The sequence below is a fragment of the Ursus americanus genome, chromosome 14 (assembly GCF_024610735.1).
Source record: "Ursus americanus isolate L20-20 chromosome 14, mUrsAme1.1.p, whole genome shotgun sequence".
NCBI classification, from domain to species: Eukaryota; Metazoa; Chordata; class Mammalia; order Carnivora; family Ursidae; genus Ursus; species Ursus americanus.
Window position 1 is genome coordinate 38,520,955 of NC_142140.1, and position 27,846 is coordinate 38,548,800.

Here is a 27,846-nt window from a genome sequence, read left to right on the forward strand (position 1 = left end):
CCCTGCCCAAAAGGCCACCTCAGGCTCCTGGCCTCTACTCTTTGCCAGGGTATCCACAGGCAAAGGCCTCCCTGGATCTTGCCCCGATGCTGCCTGTCAGTGCCACAGCCTTCCAAGGCCTTGGTTTTCCCTTCTGGAGATAACTGAATTGTTGTGTCAAATCCTACACCTGCCTCCTGACCCCTCATCACCAGCCAGGCCTGCCCTGTGCCTGGACCCTGGGTGGTGTGGCTGGGGTAGGACATGCATCTGAGGAAGGCTAGTGTCAACCCTCCCCAGTGCCCAGCCTGCCCTGGCTCAGGCTTGGCTCCCCACTCACACCTGCTTTAGCAATCAAGACTGGTGGCTCCAACATCACAACCTTTCCTAGTTCTGGCCACGTGGGTACTAGGACTTGCTACCCTGAGGACTTAGGCTTTGGGTGGGCGTGGGCTGGGGGGCAGGAATGGGCCCGGGGAATCCTGACTTGAGGCCTGACTTCCGTAACAATCTACTACCCACCCGGGGCGGGGGCGGGGGGAGATCTGGGAAATGGTGTTCGGGCCCTTCCCCCACTCGCCCCCAGTCTGGAATCCACGCTCCCGGGGGGGACCCCTGGCCCACCTTTTTGGAAAGATCAGCTCTTCCCTTCCTTGCCTGTTTCCTTTCCCTTCTGAGGGCCATGTCAGTGCTGAGGTGGAGGGGCCGAGGGAGGGGCCGCCAGGAACCCTGGGCCTCTGGCTGTGGCCCTGCCCCCACGCGCTCCGCCCCAGCCCTCCGCCTCCTGCACATTCCTCCTGGGCTGAGGTCAGCCCCTCTGGGATGGGGGAGCCCCCCCCACCAGCCACATCACAGCTCTCCTCTCGCTCCTGTTTTCTTCATTGCCCAGCAGGGGCGGTGCGGGGGTGGGGGAGGGTGGATGGGGGGGTGGATAGGGCGGGGGTGGGGTGGGGCTTCCCTCTCCCCTCCTCCACAGCCGAGGGTAGTGTGAGAGGGGGTGCCAGGAATGCAGCCAAAGGAGACTGGGGTAGCACTCCATACTTATTAACATATATTAACATAAATGCGACCTTCTCTTAATCGGCTTGGGGACAGCTGCCCCGGAGTGCAGGTTGGGGGCCTCTGGATGCTGGGGTGGGGGGCGAACCTGCCCCAGGGATCAACCCCCTTAGTAGGCTGGGAGGGGCAGGGTGGAATCGTGACTGCTGCTCACCAGCTGTGTGTCCCTAGGGAGACACTGAACCTCTCAGATCTCTCCTCAACTGCCCTGCGGTCACAGCTGGGTGCAGGGTGGGGGAGCACAGGTGTCCGCTCTTGGCGCCTCCTCCCCACTGGGCATCCTGGGCCTCCAGGCGGACCCTTCACACTGCCTCTTTCAGCCTAGCTTCACCAGGGCTCCTGGGGCTTGGCTCTTCTGTCCCCCCCACCCCCACCCCCGCCACAGCCCCCAGCACAATTACGGCCTCCAGCCTCCACCTGGACCTCCGTCCCTCCCCCACCCCAGGGGACTCCTCAGTCTTCAAGTCTCCAACCTAGCCCTGGCAGGGCCCAAGCGCCCATCCCTTCTCCGGGAGGCCTGATCTCAGGGAGACCTTTCGGCCCGGTTGGTTAGGAGGCCCCGCCTCCTCCCCCCAGCAGTGCCGGCTGACCCCCTTCACCCTAACCCCAGGCTATGCCCCTGTGGTCTTTCTCCTCCCAATGCCTCCCCTCTGCAGTCCCCCCCCCACCTCAGACAGCTCGCTGGAGCTGGGGGGGGGGCCTTCCCAAGCTCAGCCTTAGCCAGCCCTGCCAGTGCTCTGGGCACCCAGTTTAAGGGAGGCAGCAGCTCTTTCTTTGCCAGGACTTCGCTTTGGGCTGTGTCCTCCACCCTTTAGGCCTTCCCCTTTGCCGCCTGGTAGGCTCTCTTCTTCACCATTCAGTACCCACCTCTCCCAGTGCCTCTTCCTCCGTGAAACCCCAGATGCCTAGAACACCCAGGTTCAAGCCTCTCTGCAGGGCTCTGGGTCCCCCAGTGTCTATCCTCACTGGGGTCCTCCGGGACCCAGCAGAGGACCGGAACAGGGAGGGAGAAGAGAGAACGCCTGCAGGAATCCCTTCCATCCTCCTGGGCCTGCTGAGTCTCAGGGGGCGGGGGTGGGGGGGGGATGGGAGACTGATGGACAACGGACACCTCAAGTCCCTCCTTGACCCTGCACCAGCCCCTCAAGCCTTGACTCTCTCCACCCACAATGAGGTTGGAAAGCAGAGTCAATGGGAAGGGCTATCAAACTGATTTTTCTACTAAATAAGATCACCTGTGGGGCTTATTTCATGCAAGGGGAGAAACCAAGACAGGGAGAAGAAAGTGATCCATGGTGTTGTCCCCTGCCTGTTTGGACCCTGATGCCCATCGCCTACTAACCGAGGAGCTGAGTGGATGGCGGGTATGGACACACTCGCTGTCACATAGCTGCACACATACCCCACCTGGCCTGATGCCCTCCTTGGATGTGTGATGGGGGCTGGCTTTCCCTCTGGGTGTCCAGGAGGCGTTAGGGAAATGTGTAGCCCCATGGCAGGGATGTGGGCCCCCAGGATCTCTTTTCAGGGCAATAGACGCGAAGATTGGGCTCAGTTGTATGGGAGTGAGCCTGAACCCAGAAGTCAGCCAAGAGAAGCTACAATCCTGCCCCTGCCCTCTCCCTGACTCCCAGGGCAGCTAGGACTTGGCTGGCCATGCCACAGGCCAGGGGGCTAGAGTCAGGGCTTGTGTTCTCCAGTGTCCCGGCTGGCCTGGCATTCTGGGTCTGGGATGGGTCTTGGCAGGATGATTTGGGGCTCTCTGGGTGGGTGGGGAGTAGGAGGTTTTCCTGACATCAGAAGGAACCATGGGACTGCCCAGGAACATGGTGAGGTGTTCTTCCAGGCCTTGGCAGCACCTGCAGCCTCAGAGGTCCCAGATCTCATGGGGACCCTCCCCATTCTGCACCTTGAATCTTGGCCTCCACCCACCTGTTGTGGGGCCGGGCCGGGCCGGGGTGGGCCCTGAGCTGGGGAGTGACTGCCCACCTGGCTGCTCTCCACAGGGTCTCCCTAGATCCTGCCCTCCTAAGCCCTCTGGCTCTCAGAGCTTGTCTCTCTTCCCAGCTGTTTCCCCGCCCTGCAGATGTGGGTTCAAAATACCAAGGCTGCCACCACATCAGTAGCCTGAGCAACTATTTGGGGTGGGCTGGGCCCTCTGAGAGGTGGGTCAGCCTCATGGAGGTCCCCACCAGCTGGCGACAGCCCACTTCACACTGGGACCCACATGCTTAGTCTGGAAGCAGGAGCCTGGGTCCTTTCCCTAGCTCTGCCGGTCTAAAGGTCCCAGGCCTCAGAGCTGCAGCTGCCCATGGGTGGGGCCAGAAAGATGGGCCTTCTTAAGCTGGGAGCGCTCCAGGGTACACAGGGCCAGGGAGCACTGAATTTCGGGCTGCCCTCACTCTGCTGCTCCCAGGGATGAGGGAGGGCCCTGGAAAGCTCCAGGCAGTAGGGGATCCCCAGGAATCAACCGCATGGAGTCCCTTCCTTTGGGGTGCAGGACACCTGGGATGCCACCACCTCCCAACCCCCGCCATTCCCAGCTGCCCCCCAAGGCTGGGAATTTCCCAACTGCCAAAGACAAGGAAGAATTGAAAGGCCGCCCCCGCCAGTGCTAGGACAATGGGGCCTTATGCCCTCCGAATCAGAGCAGGGGTAGGAAGGCTGAAGGCAGGTGGGGGCCGAGCTGTCTGCACCCAGGGAAGCCTTGCTTGCCAGGACCCCACCCAGACCCGCTGCAAACTGGGTGCAAGGGGATCCTGGCCAGAATCCTGCAGGGCCCACCCAGGGAGAGAGGCACTGGGTGCGTCTGGCAGACAACACCGGCCCCTCAATGGTCCCTCTGTGCGGGGTTCCCCTCAGGAGGGAAGGAAGTAACCATCTCCGGCACGGCTTCCTGCGGGGCGGGCTTCACGGCCCCCGGAGCTCCCGCCCCGCCCGCCCGCGTATCTGGGCCTCGGCAGGGTCCAGGCCTGGCCGACGAAGGAAGGAAGGCAGGGATCCTGGGTTGCGCGCGGGATCCTGTTCTCCTTGTCAGCCTGCCCTCAGCCCTCAGTCTCGGAGGCAGCGGTAGCAGGAAAGGCCCCAGGTACTCCGGCGGCAACGGAGGCTGGGGGGCGTCGATCTCCTTCCGATCGGGCGGCCACGGCCTCTCATCTCTTGCCAAATACTCGGGGCCCTGAGGCGGCGCGGGGACTGGCAGGTGTACGTAGGCGGGGTCCCGGGTGCCCGGCCCCCACCCTCCTACCCTCCGCCTTCCCCGCCTCCGCGGCGCCGACCCCGACCCAGGCCGCTTTGTCCCGCCGCGGGCGCGAAGCAGTCGCTGCCCCACAAAGCTGCCTTTGTGCCCCGCGGCCTCCGCAGGACCCGCTGACGTCAGCGTCCGTGACCAGCCCGGCGGGGCCGGGCACGGACTGCGGCGCCCCCTGGCGGCTGAAGGCGGCGGGGGGAGCTCGCCCCCTCCGAGCCCCGCCCAGCCGAGCCTTTTCCGTAGGCTCAGCTGCCTGCTGTCCCCGCCAGCCGCTGGCCCCGGGACAAAATCCAGGCGCCTTGCCCGGCGCTCAGGGCTCATCCCACAGGCACCCGCGCCCCCCCCCCCCCCGCCCCGCGCCGCCTTGTCATCTGCCGCCTTGTCATCTGCCGTTGTCTTCTCCAGCGACGTGCGTGCACTTCCCGTATAGGGGCCTCGTCCCAGTGCACCCAGAGCCCTGCCGCCTTTCAGGACCACTTGGCCTATGGCTACGGTACACACTGAATTATAGCCACCTGCCTGTCCCTCCTGGTTTGGAGGGGGACCTCTGGGGCAGAGACCCTTCTGAACATGCCTCAGGCCCCTACTGTCCCCAACTTTGTCCCGTCAACCCCAAGAAGCCCAGTCCTGCGCAGGGATCTGAGCAACACCTCAGACTGGGAGAAGGGAGGGTGGACGAGGGGCTCCGCAACTCCCCGGCTCTGAGCCTTGGGCGCGGGAGGTCAGAAGTCACGTTCTCCTCCTGCACTACTCACTGGACACCTCTCCCGCTCCCAGTAGAGAAGAACCCCTTCGAGCAACAGCCCCTGGAGCAATCTGCCCGGTTGCCGCAGCGAGGCTTAAAGACGGCCACACCGCCAAGGCTGCCGGGAGGACAGGGCGGCGCGTCCCGGCCCCAGTAAGTGGGAAAACTGAGGTGCCGAGCAGTGGACCTGAGGAGGACGTGGCGAGCAGAGCAGCCAGGGCCCTGCCGCAAATGAGGATGCCGGTTCGGGTCACTATCCCCTTGGCACAGCTTAGTCTGGGGGTCTCTGGCCCCAGGACAGAAGAGGACCGAGCAGTACTTGGTATTTTTTCTTTCTACGTTTTATTATTTCAAACCAGGTGAACAATTCCATAAAACATGTGAAAAAAGCAAGGAAGTGTTCCACGCTGAAGGACCCGGGCCTGGGACAAGGGCAGGAGGGGCGTGGCCCTCAGCAGGCAGCTGCGGTTCCGAGGTTAGCGCTAAAGAGCTACATTTAGGTTAATGGAGCCAGGGCCCACTCCGACGCCCACTCCGACGGGGCCCTCAGTGACGTTGGCAGTTGTCTGGAAAAGCCCTTGGAACCCAATTCTGTGGAGGGCAGGGCAGGAGTGCCGCCCATGGCGGGGGGGGGGGGGCAGCCAGCGGAGGGATGGGTGTAAACACGCAGACACACTCAAGGCACGGAATCACCTGAAGGGGGCTAGGCGGGCGCTGGTCAGGATCTGACAGTTTTAAATAGTTTTTCTCTAAAAAGTTTTCTAGGTTTGCAGTTTTGTCTTTTTTTTTTTCCTTTACTTTCATTTTTTTAAAAAGCTACCAGAATGAGCAGGTGGACTGTAGTCTCCAGGAATGGTGGCGTCTCACGCTTCTTGTGCTTTTTCCTTTGGGGCCTCCAAGCGGCTGGAGGGGTGGGATGGGCAGGAGGCTCCCTGTAAACATCTGGACTTGGGCTGGGTCAGGGGCTGCCGTTGAGCGAAGCCAGGGGTCCCAGGCTGGAGAAGCGAGTGCCCCTCCAGACACAGGCCTTGGGAGACTCAGCATGTGCTCCCCTCCCCCATCACAGAATAAGACAATGGTTAAAACCAGAACAGATGCCCGGGAAGGGGGTACTGCGGCCATTTCCGGCACCTCGGACAAGGGCTGGCTTCAAACCGGGAGGCCTGTGGCAGTTCCTCCCCCCTCCCCCGAGTCTCTGGAACTGAGGGAGGGGACAGGGGAGCCAAGAACAGAGAGAGGAAAGGGGAAAAGCAGCCGGGGGGGAGGAGGGCAGGCAGGGAGCGTGGTCCTCTTGCCCCCATCTTCCTCAGGAGCTGGGGGGAGCAGAGTCGGCGGTGGCCCTGGAGGTGGGGGACAGTCAGGGCATGGGTTGGGGGATAACCAGGGTGTGCCTCTCCTCCCACCTCCCTAGACAATGACACTCTCCTTTTTCTCATCCACCTGTTACCAGGGACACAGTGGCCGCCCAGGAGCCAGTGTCTGTGGCTGGGTTATGTGAGGGAGGGGAGTCTATAGTCTATAGCATTGGCGGAATCTTCCCCATCTCCCCCAGGGCCGCTGGGGCCAGCATCAGCCCAGGACCCTCAGACAGGCCTGAGGGAAAAACTGTAGGGCTGAGCACACAGCCAGTCACACTGAGTGTCAGGTGACTGGGCCCTCTGTCAGCCAGCCTCCTTCAGGCCAGGCCAGTGGCTTGGGGTGGGGGCGGGGGTGGCGGTGAGGACGTGAGCTTTCTCCAAGGGAGTTCAGGACAGCCCTTCCGTTCTCCCCAGGTGCACTGCCGGGGGCTTCTGCTGTCTGGACCACTGCCAGGCCTATCTGCACGCTGGTGCCCCTCATTCCGTCGTCCCGCTGACCTACCCCCCTGTGCTCCCAGGCTTCCCACCCCCACTCTGGCCCTCCCTGGCCCCCACCAGCCCCTTCTCTGGGCTCGATGGCTCCGTTCTGTTCCACCCACAGCTCACCGTCCTGCCAGGCCCCGCCGCCCCTCAGAAGAGGCCGCAGTCCTTCAGGTTGTTCTTGATGATGACGTCGGTGACGGCATCAAACACGAACTGCACGTTCTTGGTGTCGGTGGCGCATGTGAAGTGCGTGTAGATCTCCTTGGTATCCTTGCGCTTGTTCAGGTCCTCAAACTTGCTCTGGATGTAGCTGGCCGCCTCGTCGTACTTGTTGGCCCCTGCGGGACACAAGATGGTGAGGATCCGTGCCACCCTCACGACAGGCACGAACAAGGTTCTGTGCACGTGGACAGACAAGCACGTAACATATGCACCCATGTGCAAAGGGTGACGATGTGCGTGTACATGCGTGCCTGAGTGTATACAGAGGGACTCCTGACTGTGCACATGTAAGGGGCACGTGCCCTGTGTGCAGGCACAAGTCCGTCAGCCTAAGTGAGGCACCAGCTCCTGCATGAGTGTCCTGCAGTTCCCCTTCTGTCCAGCGGGGGGCGCCTGTGTACCACTCGGTCACCACCAGCTCCTCCCCAGAGGCCCAGTCCCCACACCTGTGTACTCAGGGAAGCAGATGGTCAGGGGGCTGTGTGTGATCTTCTCCTCAAACAGGTCCTTCTTGTTGAGGAAGAGGATGATGGACGTGTCTGTGAACCACTTGTTGTTGCAGATACTGTCAAACAGCTTCATGCTCTCATGCATGCGGTTCTGGGGGCAGGACAGCGCGGTCAGCGCCTGCCCCTGCCCCCCGCCCCCACACCTCCCCAGCGGCCTCTCGGCCTCTCACCATCTCCTCGTCCTCAGCTAGCACCAGGTCATAGGCGCTCAAGGCCACGCAGAAGATGATGGCTGTGACACCCTCGAAGCAGTGGATCCACTTCTTCCGCTCAGACCGCTGACCACCCACATCAAACATCCTGCAGACACGGGGTCGCCTTAGCTCCAGGAAAGGCAGTTCCCAGAGAGGGTCCCCGTTTCCCAGGTTGGCTGAGGACAGACGCCTGCTCAGAGGGGGGCAGCTGTCTTCACGGAAACCCCCACACCCGTGTGCCTTAGGCCTGGTTCTGGGCAGCAGGGCAGGTGAGCCACTGGCAACCACGCAGCCTCGAGAAGCCCCAGAGCGGGGCTCGGAACTCCTGCAACGGCCCCTCCTGCCCAGCATCGCCACCAGTGGGCCTTGGAGTGAGGGTCCCTGCCCCCCATCTGTCGCCCCAAAGACTTGCAAGTCCTGCCCTTCCACCCCGCCCACACGCCGGCTCACTTGAAGTGTAGGTCCTTGAAGGTGAAGTGCGTCTCCACGATGCCCGTGGTCTTCACACGGGTCCGTAGCACGTCCTGCTGTGTGGGGATGTAGTCACTCTGTGCGATGCGCTCCAGGTCATTCAGGTAGCTAGAGGCGGGGGCAGGTGCGTCAGTGGGGGCCGGCCTGAGGCCTCTTTACCTGGACCCTGGGCCAGCTGACCCAGGCCCCCCATCCCTCTCCTCCCCTCATTTCTCAGAAGAGCCCTTGCTTCTTCAACCCTTGCCTTCACTACAGTCATTGCTCAGATGAGGAAAAACTGGACCAGCATCCCTCGCCTCCTGCCTGGGGAACAGGCTGGAGGAGGTGCAGCTCTGGGCCTGGCCAGCCAAGCCCCAGCACCCAGGTCTGAGCCAGGCCTGCCTCGGACAGGATCCAGGCTGGTGGAGCTGCAAACTGAGGAGGGTGGGAGGGGGCAAATGAGTCCTTCAGGGAGGGATACGGGATGCTAACTGACACAATCACGGCACCCACTGCGGAGCGGCCCGGCATGCCCCTCGATGTGGGGCCGGACAGGTCGGGGCCTGCCAGGCTCAGTGGGCTCTTTGCCCAGTGCCTAATAAAATTTGGGCTCCTCGGGGGGAGGGCACAGACACCTGTTTGGCAGGAGTCCCAGGGGCTCCTCATTACCAGCTCCCTTGATTAGTATCAACACTGCCCCTGCCAGGCCCGCGGACTGACTCTGCCGTCTGCCTCAATATCCTTGCTGCGCCCTGGGGACTGGGCCCTCCGAGCCGCTGCCCAGTGCCGAGGTCTCACTCCTGGCCCAGGCCTGCTGGGGCCAGCGGGAAATGACCTCAGAGACACAGGGACAGAACAGAAAAACAGGAAGGACCACGAGGGCCCATGACGCATGTGCTGTGACCTGCTTACTGCACCCTGTCGCCAACTGAGAAGCTCCCGCCTAGAGGCCTCCTGGTGGGTTCCACACCAGCCTCTCCCTTCTCCCCAGCAGGACTCACCACAGGGACCCACTGGCCGCCAGCAGCCTTGAAGGCCTGCTGTGAAGAGGGGGTGGGGTCCTCCTGTTCCCTGTAGTGTTCCAATCCACTCCCTCACTCGGGGTGAACTTGTCATGGCCTAAACCTGCCTGGGAGAGCAGGACCTGTGTCGCTGCCTAATCCCCACACCCAGACCAGCAGATGCTCAATGTCTGGGGAATGGGGAACGGCATGATGATGGAGGGGGGGGGTTGGCCTGGAAGATGGCCTGATCCCCACCTCCTTGAACGTTCTGGACATTCTGGGTGGTAAACCATACCACTGAGGTGGTAGCGGTTGGGAGGGCCCAGCCCTGCCTGCCTCTAGGACCTGTAAGCTCTGCTGGCGCTGAGCCTCTGTGACTCTGGGGGGTGGGGGCGCACTGAGGTCCCAAGGTCCCCACTGTGATTCTGCAGCTCCTGTGGGGGGCACTCACAAGGGCATTCAGGCCACTGCTAGGAGAGGGAGTCAGTCCATGTGATTGGGGCAGGGCTCAGGGCTCAGGGCTCAGGGCCAGGCAGGGCCCGCCTCCCAACCACCCTCGCCCTGGTCCAGCCCCTCTCTGGGCAGGCTCAGGACTGGATGGGCAGCGGGAGGGAAAGGTGCGGCAGGGGGGCTGGCTTAAGCAGAGGTGGGAGGGGCCAGGTATGAGCACAGGGACAGCTGCCTCTTTGGGTGGCCTTGTCCAAAAAGGCTGTGCACATTCCCCACAGCCGCACAGCCATCAGCACTGTCCACCAACCTGTCCTGTTCTCCATGGGTGCTCAGCCCTCTGCACCAGGCCTGGCACGTGGTAGGCAGCTCAGGGAAGGAGTTCAGAGCATGACCCAGTGGGCTGGGCCTCTGGACAATTCCTGGAACCCCCTCGATCCCCCAGCCGCGTCTTGGGTTCTAACCTGCACACAGACCTGGCCCCTCCCAGTCTCTTCCCCTTGTCTTCTTCTCCAGCCAGTCTGAACATCCTCTGTAGCCAGCACTGCTCCCTCCAGGACCCTGTTACATGCTGTGCCCCCGCCTGTGAACCTGTCCTATTCCTCCCCGGCCCATCTCTTGCTCAGAACTTGGCTGAGGCGGTCCCTCCTCCGGACCTGCCCCCACTCCCACCATGACACTGACACCGCAGGTAGTCACTGCTTGGCGTGGGAGGCTGCTCCACTCATCCCTGGGTCCCTCAAGCTTTGCCCAGGGCCTGGCACAGGTGGCAGCAAATGTCCTTTAGAACTATTATGTCTAAGGACAGATTAGACTCCATTGGCCCTGAGGGACAGCAGCCCTGCCTGTCCTTCCTCCTGGCTTTCAATACCAAGCCCCCCACGTCAAGGTAAAAATCATCAGGGCCTTGGTCGACAGTCATCGCACACCGACACACGCAGTCTCAGAGACCAGTGGTGTCTTCCTGAAGGCTCAAGCCCTCCACTCCCACCTGCGGTCCAGAGCCCCCCTCACCCCGCCCAGCGCCGTGGGGTACTCACTAGGCCGCGGAGTCATTGAGCTGGTACTCCCGAGAGCGGCCAAAGCAGGCCTGCACACCATGGTCAGCCCAGAGCCTCCGGATGACACCAGACAGGTCCTCGGGGAGCACGCCTTGCTCCTCGGCAGTGCAGGACAGGGCAAACAGCTGCCGGGCGTCATCCTGGGCACGGTGGGGGGGGGGGGTCAGCCAGTCACAGGAGCACACCCCCACCCTACCTGGCCGAGGAAGGGAAGCCTCCAGGATGGGGCCCGGGCTTGGGTATTCCCAGGTTCCCCAGGGCAAGGTTTGCCGAGACCTTTAGAGAGGCAGGCGGGGGTCGAGAGGAGGACATACCGCTCGGGAGGGGTCGGCAAAGTCAATCTGCAGATTGCCCATGGCTTTGACAATGGCCATGATGGACTGGATGGTGTTGCTGTAGACGACCGCCCGGTACTGCCGGCACTCCTCCTCTGAGTAGCCGTCCTCGTGGATGATCCTGGCGGCCAGGGGTCAGGAGTTAGGGCCCAGAGGGCACGAGGACCACGCACGGCCTCCTGGGGCTGCTGGGGCCTGCAGGACCTACTACAGAGAGCAGGAAACTTCCCCCGACCCCCTGGGACCTGAGGATGGACGACTGTCTCTGACAAGGTCCTGGAAATGGCTGGGCCATTACTGGGGGGCGCGGGGGGGGGGGCCAGCAGAGACCCAGAGGAAGAAGACGGGAAATCAGGGTTTGGCAGCTGCGTCTCGCACACGGCACTTACTTCATCTGCTTGACAATGGTGCTCTTCCCTGACTCCCCAGCACCTGGAACAGAGGGCACAGGCGGTCAGGGAGCAGCCTCAGCGGGGCTACACAGACAAGCAACCAGGGGCCCACCGTGGCTTCCCCCCAGCTGCCGACTGAGCTCAGGGGCTTCAGTCGGAGACAAGGCCAGCCCTCAGGAGTCTCCCTGTTGTTATCACGCGCGGGCTCGGCAACATGCGCCTGGCACAGCTGGCAGGAAGGAGCCCCGCACACTCCCGCAGGGCAGTAGTCCCTCTTCTCCTCACATTCTGAGCCGCCAAGGGGCCTGGGCTGGGGCACAGTGTCATACTCCTGCCTCCCAGGCACGGCCCAAATCCACCCTCAGCAGATGGAGCCCAGGACTTGGGAGACACACGGCATGACCGACACACGCAGTCTCACACGCACACACCCCTGGACTGATGCACTATGCTTCCGAGGCTGGCAGACGCCCATTCTGTATTCTCTTTGGCCAGCACGGAGGGATTTGCTAGTACTCTTTCCCATGACTGTCATATGCGTCCCACAAACATACTGTTTCTGTTCCCATTTTACAGACAAGGACGCTGAGGCTCAGAAAAGTAGTCCTGGCCCAAGACTGTGCGGCCAGGATTCAGATGGGCAGAGAGACGCACAGGATAGCGCCTGGCCTGCCCAGCTTTTCTCAAAATGCGGCTCACGTGCTGCAGGAGGCCCTGGGAGGGTAGTTCTTGTTTTGTTTTGTTTTTGAAGGAAGAAAAAAGCAGATTCCCACGTCCCATCCTAGACACACAAAGCCAGACCTTGAGGGGTGCAGCCCAGAAACCCACATTCCCCAGGGAGTCTGCAGGGAAGTGTGAAAACCAGGAGGGCTGCCCCAACTCCCTGGCTGGGGGGTAGCGGGGTGGGGGCAGGACCTCATCTCCTCCTTTCACTGTCCTAAACTCCAAGTAGAACACATCTCAGTGGGGCCAGCTTTCCCTCCCAGGGCTCGCCCAGACTGTTCCCTCTGCTCCTTCCCCATCACTGCCAGTCACACCTGCACCTGCCAGGCCCTGCCTCTTGCCAACACCAGGCCTTTGCCCACACAGTGTTCTCTGCTGGGCACACATGCCCCATGCCCCATTTCCATGTGTCCCAACCCTCTTGATCAACGTGGCAGGTCGGTCCCTCTGAGCAGCTCAGCGGGGTACATGGTGGGGTCTGTGGGGAGGCTACACCTGGGGACTCTGGCTCCCACATCCCTCAGGGTAGGTCAAGACAACCTCAGACGAGGGGCTAACACACACTAACGTGAGCAGCAAGAACAGTGTCAGCAAGAATCATACCAGCAAAGGCACAAACGGTGCCCTCTATGGGTCAGATGCTATTGGACGCCTACCACGCCAACTAAGAAATTTCATCTCCCAGCAATCTCACCGAGCAAATGAGGAAACACAGAGAGGCTGCTGTCACACGGTCATAATCCCCTCTGTGCCTGGCCCACCTTGCTGGCCTAGAGCTGCCCTGAGAGCCCTGTACTGCAGCTGGGCCACACTGTCCTCAGGCCCCGACTGCACCTGTCACTGGGTTCGCTCCCTGCCTTCCTGAGCAGACGGTGCTTCGAATCTCTGCTGTGCCCTCCAGACAGTAGGAGAACACCCCCACCTTGTCCCCGCCAAGGCCCCTGCCCACCTCCACTTGCCCTACCTCCCACCCCAGATCCACATTTTACCCGGGGAAACTGAGGCACAGCTGCGGCCCTCACAGGGGCAGGCCTGGGTAGGTCCACAACCCAGTGGCCTCCCCGAGAAGAAGGGTCTGGGCTCTCCTCATAAATGGCACCAGCTGCCAGGGATCACTGGGCTTCTGACTGTCCCAGGCCTGCTTCCCAGGATAGGGAGCTAGTGGGGGGAGATGGGGGGCAAATGTTCAGGCTCTGGGCAGGCTGGGGGGTGGTGCTGAGGCAGCGAGCCCCTCTATCAGTTCAGCCCCTGTGCACTAGAAGCACTCGTCCCGGGGCATTCCCCCGGACACGGGCTTGGTCAAATGGCAGTGCTCCCGCTTCTGCACTGGGCTGTGCACGGCAGAGGAACAGCCAGGGTTCCCCACACCTACACCCCACACCTGCTGAGTGGAGACATGGGGAGAGGGCCTAGGAAGGCTGAGAGATGCCCAATCACGGAGGCCCATCCTCCAGGGTCAGGGAGGGCAGCACTGGACAGGCGAACCGCAGGGGCCAGGTGACCTCCTGGCTGTCCTTCCCCCATTGCCACTTGCTCCCACCAGGAGGAAGGAAGCACATCCTGGGGCAGATTCAGGAGGACTCAGGAATCAGGTGTCTCAGCCAGTACTGGGGGCCCAGTGGGGGAACAAGGCCAAGGACGTGAAGTGATGGGTTAGACCAACCATGCCGGTCCCAGCCAGGCAGACCTAGACTCAGAGTGGGCAGCTGTCCAGACCACAGGACACCGGGGACTTTGGTGAGGTGTCCGCTCTTGAGTGTGTCCACCCGAGGCACCAGTTTCCCTGTCTGGCCTTTTGACCACTCCCTCGGTAAAGTGGTGTGGCGTCCGGGGCCCTGCCCAGAGACAGGGTAACAGCACACGCTTGCTTTGCATCTGATTTCCCTAGCACAGCAGACCCGGCAGGCACAGAGGTGGGCAGTACCTCGGTGACCAGGCCGGAGCCAGGATACTTGTTCCTGCCCCAGCCAACTGGGGGTCCACTTTCCTATCCCCTTTGAGCCTCAGGCTCCCTTCCTGTCCCATTTCGAGGGTTAGGAGGACATTCTCCACCCCCATTCGACAGGTGGACAAATCAAAATCAGGGAGCCCCCATCCCTGGACTCAGGGCATTCTCTCTGTCCTCCCAGCAGCTGTGATTCAAGCAGGAAGGAGTGAGTGGCAGGACGAGGGTGTGGTACTGGTGGCCAGGCAGGAAACTGCGGAGAACACAGGGACAGAAGCAGAGGCATGGCCCAGGAGCAGCCACAGTAAGCAGACCAGGGAGCAGGGGCAGAGGTGATGAGACGGTGCAACAGGTAGGGCCAGGTGCCCCAGGAGCTGTGGGTCCCAGCCTCCCTCCTCCCCTCTGCCCCCCTCCCCCGGGGCCCTATCTCATCAGGGCCTGACAGTGCTCCCCTAACAGATAAGCTAGTACTGGGCTCAGAGTTTGCTTGTACCCTGCTGATCCTGGGGACCCAGTTCCTCCCACCCAGCCCTGCAACTGTCCCTCAGAGGAGGGGGCTTCACTGGCTGGCCCCGGACTGCTGCCGAGGGGCTTGCGATAGGAGGTGGCAGGAGTCTCCTGCCCACAGAGGACCCCACCAGGCACTCCCTTCTCCAGCTGGGTGAGATCAGAGGGGCCCACAGAGGCTCCCTAGGATGGCTTTGGTGTTCCCTTTGGGCCATACCTCTTCCCACCAAGAAGAAACCTCGCAGCCCTTGCCCCAGGGCACAGCTGCTGGGCCCCCAGCAGGCAGGCAGTAACTGCCACGATATGCTGGCGACAGCGGCTGCTCCGCATTAGCACATCTGCTTGCACTCTGGGAGCGCTGCGCCCCGACCGAGGGAGGAGGCACCGGGTGGGGGAAGGGAGACGGCACAGCTCCACCTGCCCGAACCAGGCCAGCGGGGCCACTGCAGCAGAGAGCTGCAGCAGAGACATGGCCCTCTGGTCCTGTCGCCTAATACCGACTTCCAGCCCCAGCATCGGGTCACTGCTGTCTGTCAATCTTGGACCCTCTACGTCCCGGACAAGGCTTTGCCCTGCTGGGAGGCCCTGACATGCTGCTGTTGTCCTCTCTGGCCTCAGTTTCCCTTCTGCAGAGGCTGTCAGGCCTCAAGTGGCCAGCTGGCCTGTCTCTCACTCTCAGATCCTCTCCCAGAGGGAGGTCCAGACCTCCCACAGCTCTGGTGCCCACCCTGATCCTTCCTGATGTCTCCAAGGACCTCACCCCCTTCATGCCCTTGCTCTGGCACCCCATCTGTGACACCGGACACCACCATTCTCTCCTCCAAGAGGGAGGGGAGGATTAGGCACAAAGCGCTTCGCATAGCACCCAGCACACGGTGAACACTCAGATAAAAGTTATCACTATGTTTCTACTCTAAGGAGGATCACAGATGTCCCCAAACCTTTCATTTCCTGCTGCCTACAATAACCATACTGCATAGGTCACTGTAACCACAACCTGCAGAGTGGCCTGCTGCGGCCATCTCATCAGAAGGAGAGTTTCTGAGGCTTTCAGACACAGGCACGGTGGCGGGCAATGACCAGTGGCTCACAGGCTGGCTCCGCACCGCCGCTCCCTGCTGGGACTTGGGGACCGTGGGGCATCAGTCAGAGCCACTTGGGCCTGTCTGGGCTTCTGGCTGTGAGTCTGTCACTCCCCCTCCACATCAGCCAGGACTCCTCCATAGCTGGAGCCTCCTTCCCATCCCGGAGCCTTGCCGCAGTCACTGCTCCCTGCCTCCATGCTCGGAACGCTGCGCAGAGGCTCCGGTGCTGGTGGGCTCCCCTGGAACACATGGGGCTAGGGAGAGCAGCCAGCTGACGTGGCGGCCCGAGGGCAGAGATTCTCATAAGCAGCAGGGCTGGGACCACAGGGTAGACTTGGGCTGCAGCCCAGCTCAAACCCACAGTACCAGGCCCGCCTCCACGGCCACCCCCCAGCCGGCCCTAGTGGGGCACAGGGAGAAGGTGGGGGTGAACCTTGGGAAGCCTACCCCAAAGGCTGCCTGGGCACCACCTCCCACTCTCATCCCAGGAAGGTGCCACGTCTCTGGCCCAGCCAGTGGTTCCGGGCCCCTTCGCTCTGGCCCCTCCCCTACAGCCTCAGGGTCCCAGGCCGCGCTACCGCCAGGGGGAGCCCGGCAGCCAGAGACGGCGGAAGAGGTGGGGGCTGGGCAGTGCTGGGGAGCCTTTGCTTCTGAAAAGCAGCCTAGGCTAGGGGCAGCTGGGGGAAGTGCCTGGACCCTCACTCAACGCCCTCTCCCAGGCCTGGGAGGCCCTCCGCCGGCGGAGACCCCCCGCACACAGGGGAACAATGGAAAAGGGAGAGACGGGGAGGGGGAGGGGTCTGCCAGACAAAGGCCCTCCAAGCCCCGCCCCTGGCGTCTCTTCCTTCCTCCAGGTGCTATTCTTCGGTCCCCTCACTCCCTCCAAGGCTCTCCGTAAGGGTCTGGCACTGTGAGGGGCAGGGACTTGAGTCTTGGATGAGGGCTGCGACATTCCCACCCACAAGTGTGGCCTTGCCTTCCCCAGATGCCCTAATAAACCTGGAAACTCCCTCTCTCCAGTCTCTGCCACTTGGGCGGCCTCCAGTGGCTTCCATGCCTTCATGATGCCCCCACCAGAGAAGCATTAGCAACCAAGATCCGGCCTATTACTCCCAAGTCAGAGCTCTCTGTGTAAGGGAGCGGCCTCGGGGCCTCCCAGATGCGGAGAGGGCTTTCCGGGACAGGGCTGTGTCGCCTGTAGTGGGGCCCTGCCCATCGGACAGAGGGAAACAGAGGCACCGGGTAAGGCAGGCCAGCTTGGAAAGGAGGCCCTTAGGCTACAGGTCTCACCTTCTACAGGAGCCAGGAGATGCTGGACCTGGCCCAGGTCACCCAAGGAGCCAGGCCATTTGACATCCTCCTCTTCCTGGATGCTTCTTTGTTGCAGGAATGCCTTTGCTGTTTTCCAAGAATCTGAGTCCCCCCCACCAACCTCTCTTCGGGTTTGCTATGGTGGGCCCTCCGTGAGATGCCCAGCCCTCAGGCCTCAGTGTTCCCATCTATGAAATGTACCCCCCAGGGAGTATGGTAAACTCAAGGCCTGCCCTGAGCGGCCTCCCTCAGATCCTCACACTCACCCCAAACTGCCCCGAGATCCAGCCTAAGCACACAGCTTGTCTCTGTGCCCACAAGCCATGAGGCCTTGCTGAGAATCATGATGTCACACGTCCCAGCGCCGGGCACAGAGCGGGAAAAGGACAGCCTGAGGTCACACAGTGAAGAAGGCAAGGGAGTGGGCTTTCTGGGACCCAAGGTCTTGAGTAGCCATGAAGATGCAAGTTCTCTGCTTTGTGTGTGGCCTCATGGCCCAGCAGGCCCTTGAAGCATCCTCGTTAGCTGTCCTAAAGCCTCTCTCAAGCTCCTCAGCCCCCACGGCCTGGCCTGATAACACAGAGCAGAACGCCCAGGAACCTCCGTGAGGGAAGGCAAGGCCACACAGCTCGGGTTCACAGGCTAAGGCGCATGAGGGACGGCCTCCTCACCCACCCTGCTGTCGCCAGCCCGCTGCGGACACATTCGGCTGCCACACGGCACTGCAGGCAGCCCACCACAGCCTTTGCTTAGTGCGAGCCCTCTGCGGGAAAGCTCTTCCCTTCTCATCTGGACAACTCCCAGCCTCAGGGGCCCCCACCCTGGACTTTGACAGCCTCTGACCCTTCCTCAGGCCTCCTCTCAGTCCACCTGAGCCCAGGGGTTATGGGAGGAACGAGCATAATGTTAGGAGACAAGTGAAGTACTCAGTGGCCGAACTATGGCCTCAGTCCCTTCTGTGACGGAACACGGGATGGGAGGGAAGATGGGCAGCTGCACTGGGGTAAAGTCACCCCACGGCCACACAGCAGACTTCTGGCTTTGAACAGGAAAAAGATTCACGAACAGACTCTTGGGTCCCCAACCTCCAGGGCAGGCGGATTGAAAGAATCTCCTAAAAGAGGAATTGGGGCCCCCCAGAGACAGGTCGCCAAGCATAAGTAGAAAACCCGTGGACCCACAACATCTGCCTCTCGTCCTGACTGACCAACTCTTGCCAGTTGGGCACAGACTCCCGACGGACACAGGTAGTTGTGGACAGGTGCTCAGGCACTATGTGGTCGCACGGTGGTGTCTCCACATACTGGGTAAGTCACGTAATAGTCCCGAGCCTGTTTCCCCACCAGTGAAATGGACATAATGTCAGTCCCAGATTCACAGGGTTAAATATGATGAGACCCTGAAGAGTCCAGTCCTACCTAATACTCACAGCCCAATCAGAGACAGCTGCTATTATCACCGAGGGGAAACTGAGGCCCAGTGATGGTACCCCCAGGCCCAGCGGGTAGTAGTAGCAGAGGGGAATCCTTAGGCTGGACTAAGGGCCCCTCTGTCCACTCCCGGGCAGGGGAAACCCAGAGTGAGCTAATCCCAGGGCTGCTGCTCCATTTCCGGGCATTCATCTCGGCCTGTAGCCGGCCTTCCGGCTTTGCAGGGCAATGGCCGCTCGGGAATATAAGAGCAGCCCTTGGCTTTCCTGCTAGCTGCCCCCCCCCACCCTGCCGCGGTCCCTCTCCCAGCCACCACTTCCTGTGGTCGAAGGAGGGGCCTGGAATCCTTCTCAAACGCACCACCTTTTCTGAGATCCTGGGCCCAGTAGCTGCTGAGGTGGGACAGGGACAGAGTTGCCTGGAATGACGCCAACCTAGTGACTACCAGCAGTGGCCCTCGGGGCTATATAGAGATGAGCCTGAGCAGGTGGGGTTCACCTTCCAGATCCCCCAGTTGAGAGGGCTCACACCCCCACCCCGGCACAGAACAGGAGCAGCCCTCTAGCTTCTTCCTCTTTTGGGCTCCTCCTCCTCCAGCTGCTTCCTCCTTTTCCTCCGGTGTGGACACCACTTCCCCGAGAGGCCCAGCCCTGCCATGCAGACTTCACTGCCCCTCCTCCCGTCCACGGCACCGTGGGTGCTGCCATCGACACCCCCCCTGCCTATTTTGAGGCTGAGCAGCCTTGCACCCCAGAATCCTCCAGACCTTCTCAATAAGCTTCTCAACAAGCTTTAGACGATCCCACCTTCAGGCTTTGTTTCAAACTGACCTGGCACTCGCTGCCGAGCCTTGGAAATGTGCGCAGAAGGCCAACACCGTGACCCAACCCGACCCAGCAACTGTTTGGTGATTCCAAGAAGATTATTCCTCCCAAACCACCAAGATGAACACAGCGCCAAGCAGCAGCACTGGGGTGAGGATGAGGATGGGGTTGGGGTTTAGTAAGAACAGGAGCTCCAGGCTGGAGGGGTCCCACCCTGCGGCTGAGAGAGGGGCTGGCTGCCTGAGAGCCCTGCCTGAGGTACCAGGGCCACCTTCATAGGGCTTAGACCTCTGTCCTCGTCTGGGCCCATGAGCTGTAGCCTAGTCAGAACCTGATGACCCCTCCCCCCTCAGTGTACTTCTAGATTGCGACTCCTGTCCCAAGAAAGATATTGTGAAGACAGGACAAATGCTGGCCTGGGCCCTGCCCCCATCTGCCCAGAGCTGCCTCCCAGAGCACAAAGCGGTTTTGGGGAGGCAGCACTCAGGCTCCAGGTCAAACCACCTCATCCTCTGTGGGGGGTGTGATGGGGCGAGGCCCGGCTCCCTAAGTGGACAAAGCTTATGCGGACAGAGCATCTTCCATCCCATTCCTGCCAAACGAATGGGTGGCTTAGAGACAGAAACCAAGAGAGACTGCTGTGCCCACCTGTGGCCCAAGCCACCCCAAGTGCCAGCCCCTGCAATGCTGGAGGCTTAGTGACCTCCCTGGGATGGGATCAGGCCCCACCTGTACCTGCTGTCACTCGCTGGGCAACTGTTTGCAGGCCTAGGACACCAATGATGCTACCCAGTGACCCTGCAGCTCAGGCCAGCCCAGGGCCAACCCCCGACAGGCCGCCCAGGCCTGCAGGGGTCCCTCACCATGCCAGCCCTCATCTGGCAGCCTAGGCTCCAACTCAGCACAGTGGGTGGCCTGGTGCTGCCTCGGGGCATGGCATGGAAGCCTGTGCTCCCCAGCTGGCTTGACTTCCACCTCCAGCTCTGGAGACCGCTCACTCCCTCTCTCCTTGCCACCTGCTCTGCTCTGCCTGGGGTTCTCCACCCCCACCCTCCCGGGATGCCCTCAGCTGAGTGCCAGCCTCACTTTCTTCGCAAAGCCACCCCGATTCACTCAGTCTCCTGGCTCAGGGTATCCCCTGAAGGACCCAGTCCCACTCCTGTCTAGAGGTCCCTCCTGCTGGCTGCACCAGCACTAGGGGCAGGGGCTGAGCCCAGTGGGACTGGGCAGGACACAGCACCGGGGGTCAGAAGTGGCTTGGACCCTAGCTCACTTCCCAGCGTGGGAGCTCCAGGGCCGCTGCTCGGGAAGACAAAGCCTCGCCCAGCCTGGGGGAGGGGTGGGAAGGAGAGACTGGAGGCCCAAGCTACCCCGCCCCCCATTCAAGTGCTAATGAGCTCCAGCCGGGACCTCAGAGGCTGTGGGGAGAACTGGGAGGCTGGAGGCCGGTCTGGGTACCAGCCCACCTGGTGCCTAGGGCGCAGCCACACCGCCAACCTTAGGCCCCCAGGAAGGCCGCTCAGTCCCCAGAGGTTGGGCTTATGGTCCCCAGGACAGTCTGTCACTCCAGCTGGCACCAATTGTCTACGCACCTCGGTGTCTTTATTTGCTGCGAGCAGCTGCCGGAGGGCAAGGGAGGGGGTTCCCCAGAGCCTCCATACCAGGGCCAGGCAGCCTGTAGGCTGGGGAGAGCCCTCCCCACCAAACTCTCAACTCAGTAGGAGCCAGGAGGGGCTTTCTCACTTGTTTTCTCACCTCCAGGCTTTGGGGCACTGTCCCCACAACACCTGTGGCTGCAGGCAGGCGCCCTGTTCCCAGGTTACGGATGGGGAACAGAACACCTACAGGATTTCACCTGTCGCTGCGTTTCTCACCGAGTGCACTAGGTGGAGCTGGGATTGGCACCTACGTCTGTGTGACCCCAAGAGCTAGTCCAAAGAGGTGAGCCCTCCTCCCCCAGGCCAGGCCTTCCAGCCGCCCTCGTTGAGTTGGTCCCTCTGCCCCATACCTACCCCTAGCAAATGCTGCTCATTTTTCAAAGCCACTCAGAGGACTGCCCCCCTCACACACTCCATTCAGTCTCTTCCCATTACCCAGCTGATGCGGATCCCAGGCTACCCCTTCTCCGGCTAGACCAAGTGCCAAGCAACAGGCCCAGAATTACTTATCCCTGTTCATGGATGTGCTCTATAGCGTCATTCTTTCCATACATGCTTAATTGGCACCTACTGTATGCCAGGCCATTTGTTAGACACACAGACAGGACAGAGACCACAAAACTCGCTTCTTTTTCTTTTGGTAAACCTAATTGAGCCCTTGTATGTGCAGTCCCTGCACTGGCCAGGCCAAGAACTCCTGCAACATTGCTCTGGCCTGAGTCCCCGGGCTGGGGGGCCATCCCAGCCTTGAGAGATAGACAGACTCTCCTGGAGCGGTGAAGACAGCAGGCCTGTGGCAGTCCCCAAACTGCCCGAGCTGAAAGGAAGCATGCCACACCACTATCCTAGGAATGGCTGGAGGCCCTACTGCGTGCTCCGCCCTGTGACAGGCTACGGACTCGTCAGCAAGAGTTCTGCACGGGGTGGAATGAGGGCTGTCTTGGAGGACCCAGCAGGGCAGGTGGGGAGTTGAGGAAGAAACAGTCTGAAGAACTTCTTCCTGCTATCCCCCAACAGTCCCTGTCACTGGGCCAACACTGCGCCCTTGCCACCTGCCCACAATATGTCAGGTCCAGTGACTGCCATCTTACTCCTCCATCTACCCACCTATCCCCAAGACTGAGTTCAGACTCGTAGCACGTCCTTCATTCAACAGACAAGCAGCAGTCAATAGGTGTCGGGCTCTACGCTTGGCCCAGAAGGCTCAGAAATGAATAGGACACAACCTGCCCCTGTAGTCTCAAGGTAGGCAGCAGTCACCCAGGCAAATATGACGCTCTGATGGCGGAAGCAGTAGCACCAAGAGCCAGGGGAGGAGTTTCGGCAGCCTCCGTGAAGGGGAGTTATCAAGGAAGGATCCTGGGAGGTGGTCCCGGAGCAGAGTCTTGAAGAACAATCAAGTAGGAGTGAGTTAGACGGAAAGAAGGGAAACGCATGCCAAGCTAGCAGAGCAGAGGCAAAGTCCCAGGGGCAAGGGAGAAGGGCCATATTTATACCCTGCAGCTTTCATGGAACCCACGAGGGACAGTCTCTCCTTTCTCCGTAGGCTGCCCACACAAGCCCATCCTAAATCAGAGACATCCCCCAAACACACACTCTGGCTTCTCCTTTCTCTTAAGTACCCAGCCCAAGGCCCCAGATTCCACCTGGGGATTGTCAGTCAGTCAGGTTGAACTAGGTGGCGGTGGGGGCTGTCCCTGAAGTAGGGCTGGCATCAGCAGCTCTGCCCCCTCCACCAAACTACCAGGAAAAACACTCTCACTGGTGTGTACCACAGCTGCCTCTGCCCCCCGGTGCCCAGCCGCCAGCAGGGCTACCCAGGAGGGCAAGGAGCCAGCATGCGGGTGGGGCAGCAGGCGTGGTTCTGGCTGGAAGGGAAGGCTGGCAATTGCCCAACCGAAGAGTCCCGTTGCCTGGACAGAGTTCTTCCCGCTACGTGGGACAGGCGCCCAGCACTCTGAAGCTGCCCCGGCTGGGCTCCCAACACCTCCCTGTACCTGGATGGGAGAGGAATGGCCAGCCAGGACACTTACCCAGGCAGCCATGGGTCCCCAATTTCAGGCAGAGGTAGGTGTCTCAGCCCCTTGCGGTACACCCTCTTCAGGGTCTCAGCTCCCATCCACTATCCCCAGCAGGAACCTCCATGAGGCCCCTGTTCTCCCCATCCTGGGCCCAGCACTCCTCTGGCCCAAACCCAGGAAGCCCATTCAACAGAGGAAGCAAAGGCCAGAGGAGCAGAATGCTGAGACGGACTCCCCAGCCTAGAAAATGCTGAGCCAGACCCTGCACCCATGCTTGCTGCCAGCCCCGTGTGGGAGGGGTTGCCAGGCCCAAACCCTGAGCTGAGCTCCAAGGAGCAAGACTAGTGGAACGAGGCTGGGACACACAGGGCCAGGAGCCCTCTGTACCCCGGCCCTATGGCCCAGTCGCACATCTCAGCCCAGCGGCCTGGGAAGGGGCCGGCCAGCAGCCTCGGGGTGGGCACCAGTAGACAGCGGTACCGGAAGCACCCTACCCGGGCCCAGCGGGCATCAGCAACGGGCCCTCCACCTTGGCGACACCCACTCACTGGTGCTGCCGCACTCGCAGCGGAGACAGGAAGAGGCAAGCGCCCAACGCAAAACAGCCCGGGAGGCTGGGCCGCCGCCCCTTCCCGCCCCTTCTCTTCCTACCCGCAGCGGCGGCTGAACGGATGCCATTTTGAAACCTCTGGGCTGTGCCCCTGAGGCCAGGCCCCCAGGGACAGTCAACAGATGGGCTCGGATGGAAGACACGCTGTCCCTCGGCCAGGCCCCCAGCAAGGAAAGCTCTGCTTTTCACAGCCTGGGGACCCCATCGCGGCTCTGAGACTGAGGGGCCACACCCCCCCACATCCACCGTCCAGCCTCCAGCGCTGCTGGAAGGGCATCCCTCCCCCTCCCCCCAAAGCCCCCCGAATCAGGCAGCCACAAGGCACCACACCTGCTCCCAGTGGGAGGCTGGACCGGGACAACTACCAGGCCCCCAGTCTTTGCCAAAGTCCACCTCAGACGGCCCCCAACTCCAGCTGGCCCCCAGTCCTCATCTAGCTGGTCCGCCACTTTCCCTGCACAGGGCCTCACGATCTGACAGGTCCCCCCACTCCCAGAGGCCAAGTCCTTGGCCTTTGGGCCCAGAAAGGGTGCGGGAAGACCAGCACCCGTCAGCACATCGCCTCGGCCCGCCCGCTGGGGCAGCAATATGTCGGCTGTCTCACCACTTCCACTTCCCCCCACCCCTCAAGCAGCCACCATCTTCCCTGGCCTTGGAGGCGCCGCAACCCCAACTCCTCCACGCTCACACTCCCTCCTACTCCCCAGACGCCCCCCTCACCGGCCCAGATGGGGCTTAGAAACTGGGAAACAGCCAGCCGGCGGAATCTCCCCGGGAAGCTTGAGGCCTGGCTCCCTCCCCCAGCGCAACCAGTGGAGCCTCAGTCCAGCCCCTCCGTCTGGGCCCCCTCCTCCCAGCCCGGCCCAGCCCACATGGGGCAGGCGGGGTGGGGGGAATCTGAGGTAGGCAGAGGTGTGGGAGAGGACTTCGGGAGAAGGAGCAGGGGGTCTGAGAAGTACAGTGGGCAGAGAGGGACCAGGTGGGCCAGATGGAGGGAACAAGGATCGCTAAAGGTTTGGGGGTTCCGGCTGGAGAGAGGGCTCATGAGCAATCACAGCTTCCACTTGAGAGGTACCTTGGTGTCAGGGTGCACAGGTGGAGGATACAGGGTTCAGAGTAGGGATGGGGCACAGAGCGGGAAGGAGGGAGTGGGTGAGGACCTGGCAGGGGCCCCAGGGATATTCATGCCCAATAGGAGCAAGGGGAGCAGGTGGGGGAAACAGGTGGTGCTTGAGGGTGGGGGCCAAATGGGGTTCTGGAGCTTTGAGTAAAGTCTAGGGAAGGATGGAAGGACAAGGCAGGGGCTCTGAGGGTCTGTGAGGTTGGTCAGCAAGGGTGGATGGTCAAGCAGGGCTCTGGGTCTGGGGGTTTGGCGTCTGCGACGTGTTGAGGGTCTAACCTAGAGCCTGGGTTAGGGATCAGAAGTCTAGGCCAACCCAGAGTTTTGAGCCATTATTTGGGTGTCCTGACCAGGCGGGGGCTGGGAGTTCAAGTCCAGGTGTGGGGGTTCCAGGCTGAGTCCGGGAGTTCAAGGCCCTCAGGCTGGAGGTCAAGTCCTTGTCTGGGGATTCGGGCGGGAAATCGGGGGTCCCAGCGCAGGGCGCGGCCTCACCCAAAAGCAGCAACTTCACCTCCCGCGCCGCCTTCTCGCCGTCTTCCCGCAGGTTCTTGTCGATCATCTTGGAGCGCTCGGCCGCCGCCTTGTCCTCGGCACTCACGGTGCAGCCCATCCCGCCGTCCGCCGGCCCGGCCGCCGCCCGGCCCCCACACGGCCCCCGGCCCGGCTCGGCCCCGCCCGACCCACTCCGCTCGCGCCGCCGGCCCTCTACGGGTAGCTCTCGGGTCGGCAGTGCAGAGCGTCTGCGGGCGGTGCCTTCCCGGCCGCCGCGCACCGACGGCGGGGCGGGCCGAGGGTGGGGCCGGAGCAGGCCAGGCCCGGGACTGGGCCGGGGCGGGCCCGAAGGCGGGGCCATAGGAGATCCAGGGCCGGCGATTGGCTCGAGGGCGGAGCGAAATAGAAGTTAGGCTCAGCCCAGACTCGGGCCGGGGCTGGAGGCGGAGCCACGCCGAGGAATAGTGGCAGGAGTGGAGCCAAGCCCAGAGGGATTGGACTCTGGGCGAGCTGCAGGTGGGGCTGGGCTCCGATTGGATGCAGAGCGCCTGGAGCTCGGCTGCCCGACGGCGGGGGCGGGCGGATCTTGTAGCCCGAGGGTGGGGATCCGGGGCACCTCGCTGGCTGAGCAGAAACCAACCCTCGAGCTTAAGCAAGCTGGGCTAGCAGGGTGGAGGAGGCGTGTCTTCGTCTCATTAAAGTTAATGAACCCAATAAACTTGTTTCAGGATCTACAGAGCCCCGGAGCCTCTCTAAGCTTCGACTTTCTCTGTCTTACGGCGGGTTTGGCCCCTTCTTTTTTGGGTTGCAGTTAAAAAAATGTCTACTGCAACCTCTACACCTTTGCCCAGGCTGTCTCCCTCAGCCAGGGTGCCTTCTCTTGTCACCCTTCACCGATCTAGGAGGCATCCTCCTGCACGTAGTCATCGTGGACTCCGGCCTGGGACATGGCAACCAGATCAAGAGAGAGAGAGAGAAGTAGGGGTCCACCTGCCTTTTGGAAACGTAAGTGGCCGTGATACTATGGCCTGTCCCCACTGGACAGTGGCTGCAACCCTATAGCTGGGCAAAGGTGGAGTGGAGGCAGCACCGTTTCTAGCAGAACGTTGCAGTCTTTCTGATCCTCTTCAGGAAGAGCCACAGCCCTGACCTCCAATGGACCTCCAGTGAAAGGGTCTACCAAGGGTTATGGAGAAAGATGTCCTGTGTGGCCCCAGTGCCACGAGGCGAGGAGGCCCCAGCCCAAAGACAAGGAAGACCCACAAAGCCAGGAAGGTAGCTGGCCACCCACAGCCCCCTCTCCAGCAGAGACTCCCTCCTTACCGTCCTGCCACACATCTTGTTTCAGCTCCAAATTCTCAGGCTGTCTGCTCTCTCTGGAGGGTTCAGATAGGATCCCTATCTGAATGGCTCCCTTCTTGAGGAGCCATTGGCCCGTAAGTCCTCCAATGGTTCTTCCAGGGTTCTCTCATGCCTGGAGCCAAAGCTCAGGCAGGCCCTGCCACAAGCATGCAGCAAACATGATGAAAACATATAATGGCCATCAGACACTCAGAGATATGCACTCTTCATCCAGATATAGGCCCAGCTTCCAACATGCCTCAGATCCGCAGAACACACTATAAAATGGGTGCACACAGTCAAAAACACAGCCTGTCCACACATAGGCTACAAACACAGCTTTAAGCAGGCCTCTTCCCCCGCCAGCCCCGCCCCACATTTGAGAGCTGATCCTCCCTCCTTGGGCCTCCCCAGCTGGCTCCTAGCAACAGCCAACAGCTCTTGCAGTTGCTGGGCAACGGGGAGAACCTGTCAGCCCCTTGGAGGCCAGGCTCACCAGAGGTGGGCAGACACAGACCCCAATCAATGGAGGCAGGGCAGGACAGGGCCACAGGGAGGCATGTCCTCCCCCAGCCCCAGGCCAGGCTGTAGGGTCCTTGCAGACTTCCACCAGATAGTCGCTCCCTCCAATTGCGCATTCTTCCCAGAATGTCCAGGAACCCCTGCTCCACCCCTCCCGGCTGCCCCCTCTCCAGCTTCATGGGGGCCCCAGGGCTATGGCTAGGCCTCTGCTTGCTACTGCATTCACATGCCTCCCTCCCACTCCAGGGACTCAGAACCCCACTCCGTCATCTCCAGCCCAGCTTCTCCCTTAATCTAACCAGCCGCATGTCCATCACTGGTCTGAAACCTCTCCCAGACACTTCAGGCACCTCCAATGGCCCCTCTTCCAGGTCTCTCCACTTTGTGGCCTCTCACCAGCCAGAGCCATGACCCCCTCCTCCCCAGCCCTACATCCTGTCAGTTTCTTCCCCTCTGCAACTCCCCCTTTAAATGTGTCCCTGTCCTATGTCCCTTATTGTAGGCCTCCAGCCTCCTCCCTGGCTCTCGTTTCCTCCGCAATTCATCCTCTACAGGGCAGCCAAGGGATCTTGCTGAAAGAAATCGCATCACTCTCTTCTCCCAACCCTCTGTGGCTCCCCAGTGTCCTGAGGATAAAACCCACACACACCAGTCTGGACTGTGCAGGAGGCTGAGGTGGTAGAGTGGCAGCTGACAGCAAGGACTCTGGGGAGCAGTCTACAAACTTGCCAGCTGCGTATTACTTTGGAGAAACACCAGAAATTCCCAG

The 27,846-nt window shown here is 61.5% G+C and overlaps 1 protein-coding gene across 1 annotated transcript; it reads right to left on the reverse strand.

Moving 5' to 3' along the window:
- Positions 1-5,356: 5,356 nt before the first annotated feature.
- On the reverse strand, positions 5,357-25,453 carry GNAI2 (G protein subunit alpha i2). The gene is made up of 9 exons (XM_045807179.2): positions 25,215-25,453; positions 11,486-11,528; positions 11,076-11,217; positions 10,741-10,901; positions 8,250-8,378; positions 7,776-7,905; positions 7,543-7,696; positions 6,998-7,212; positions 5,357-6,373 (listed from the first exon to the last, which is right to left on the reverse strand). Exons 1-8 carry the CDS (start codon positions 25,330-25,332, stop codon positions 7,022-7,024), a joined length of 1,068 nt encoding a protein of 355 aa, XP_045663135.1. The 5' UTR covers positions 25,333-25,453; the 3' UTR covers positions 5,357-6,373; positions 6,998-7,021.
- Positions 25,454-27,846: the final 2,393 nt, after the last annotated feature.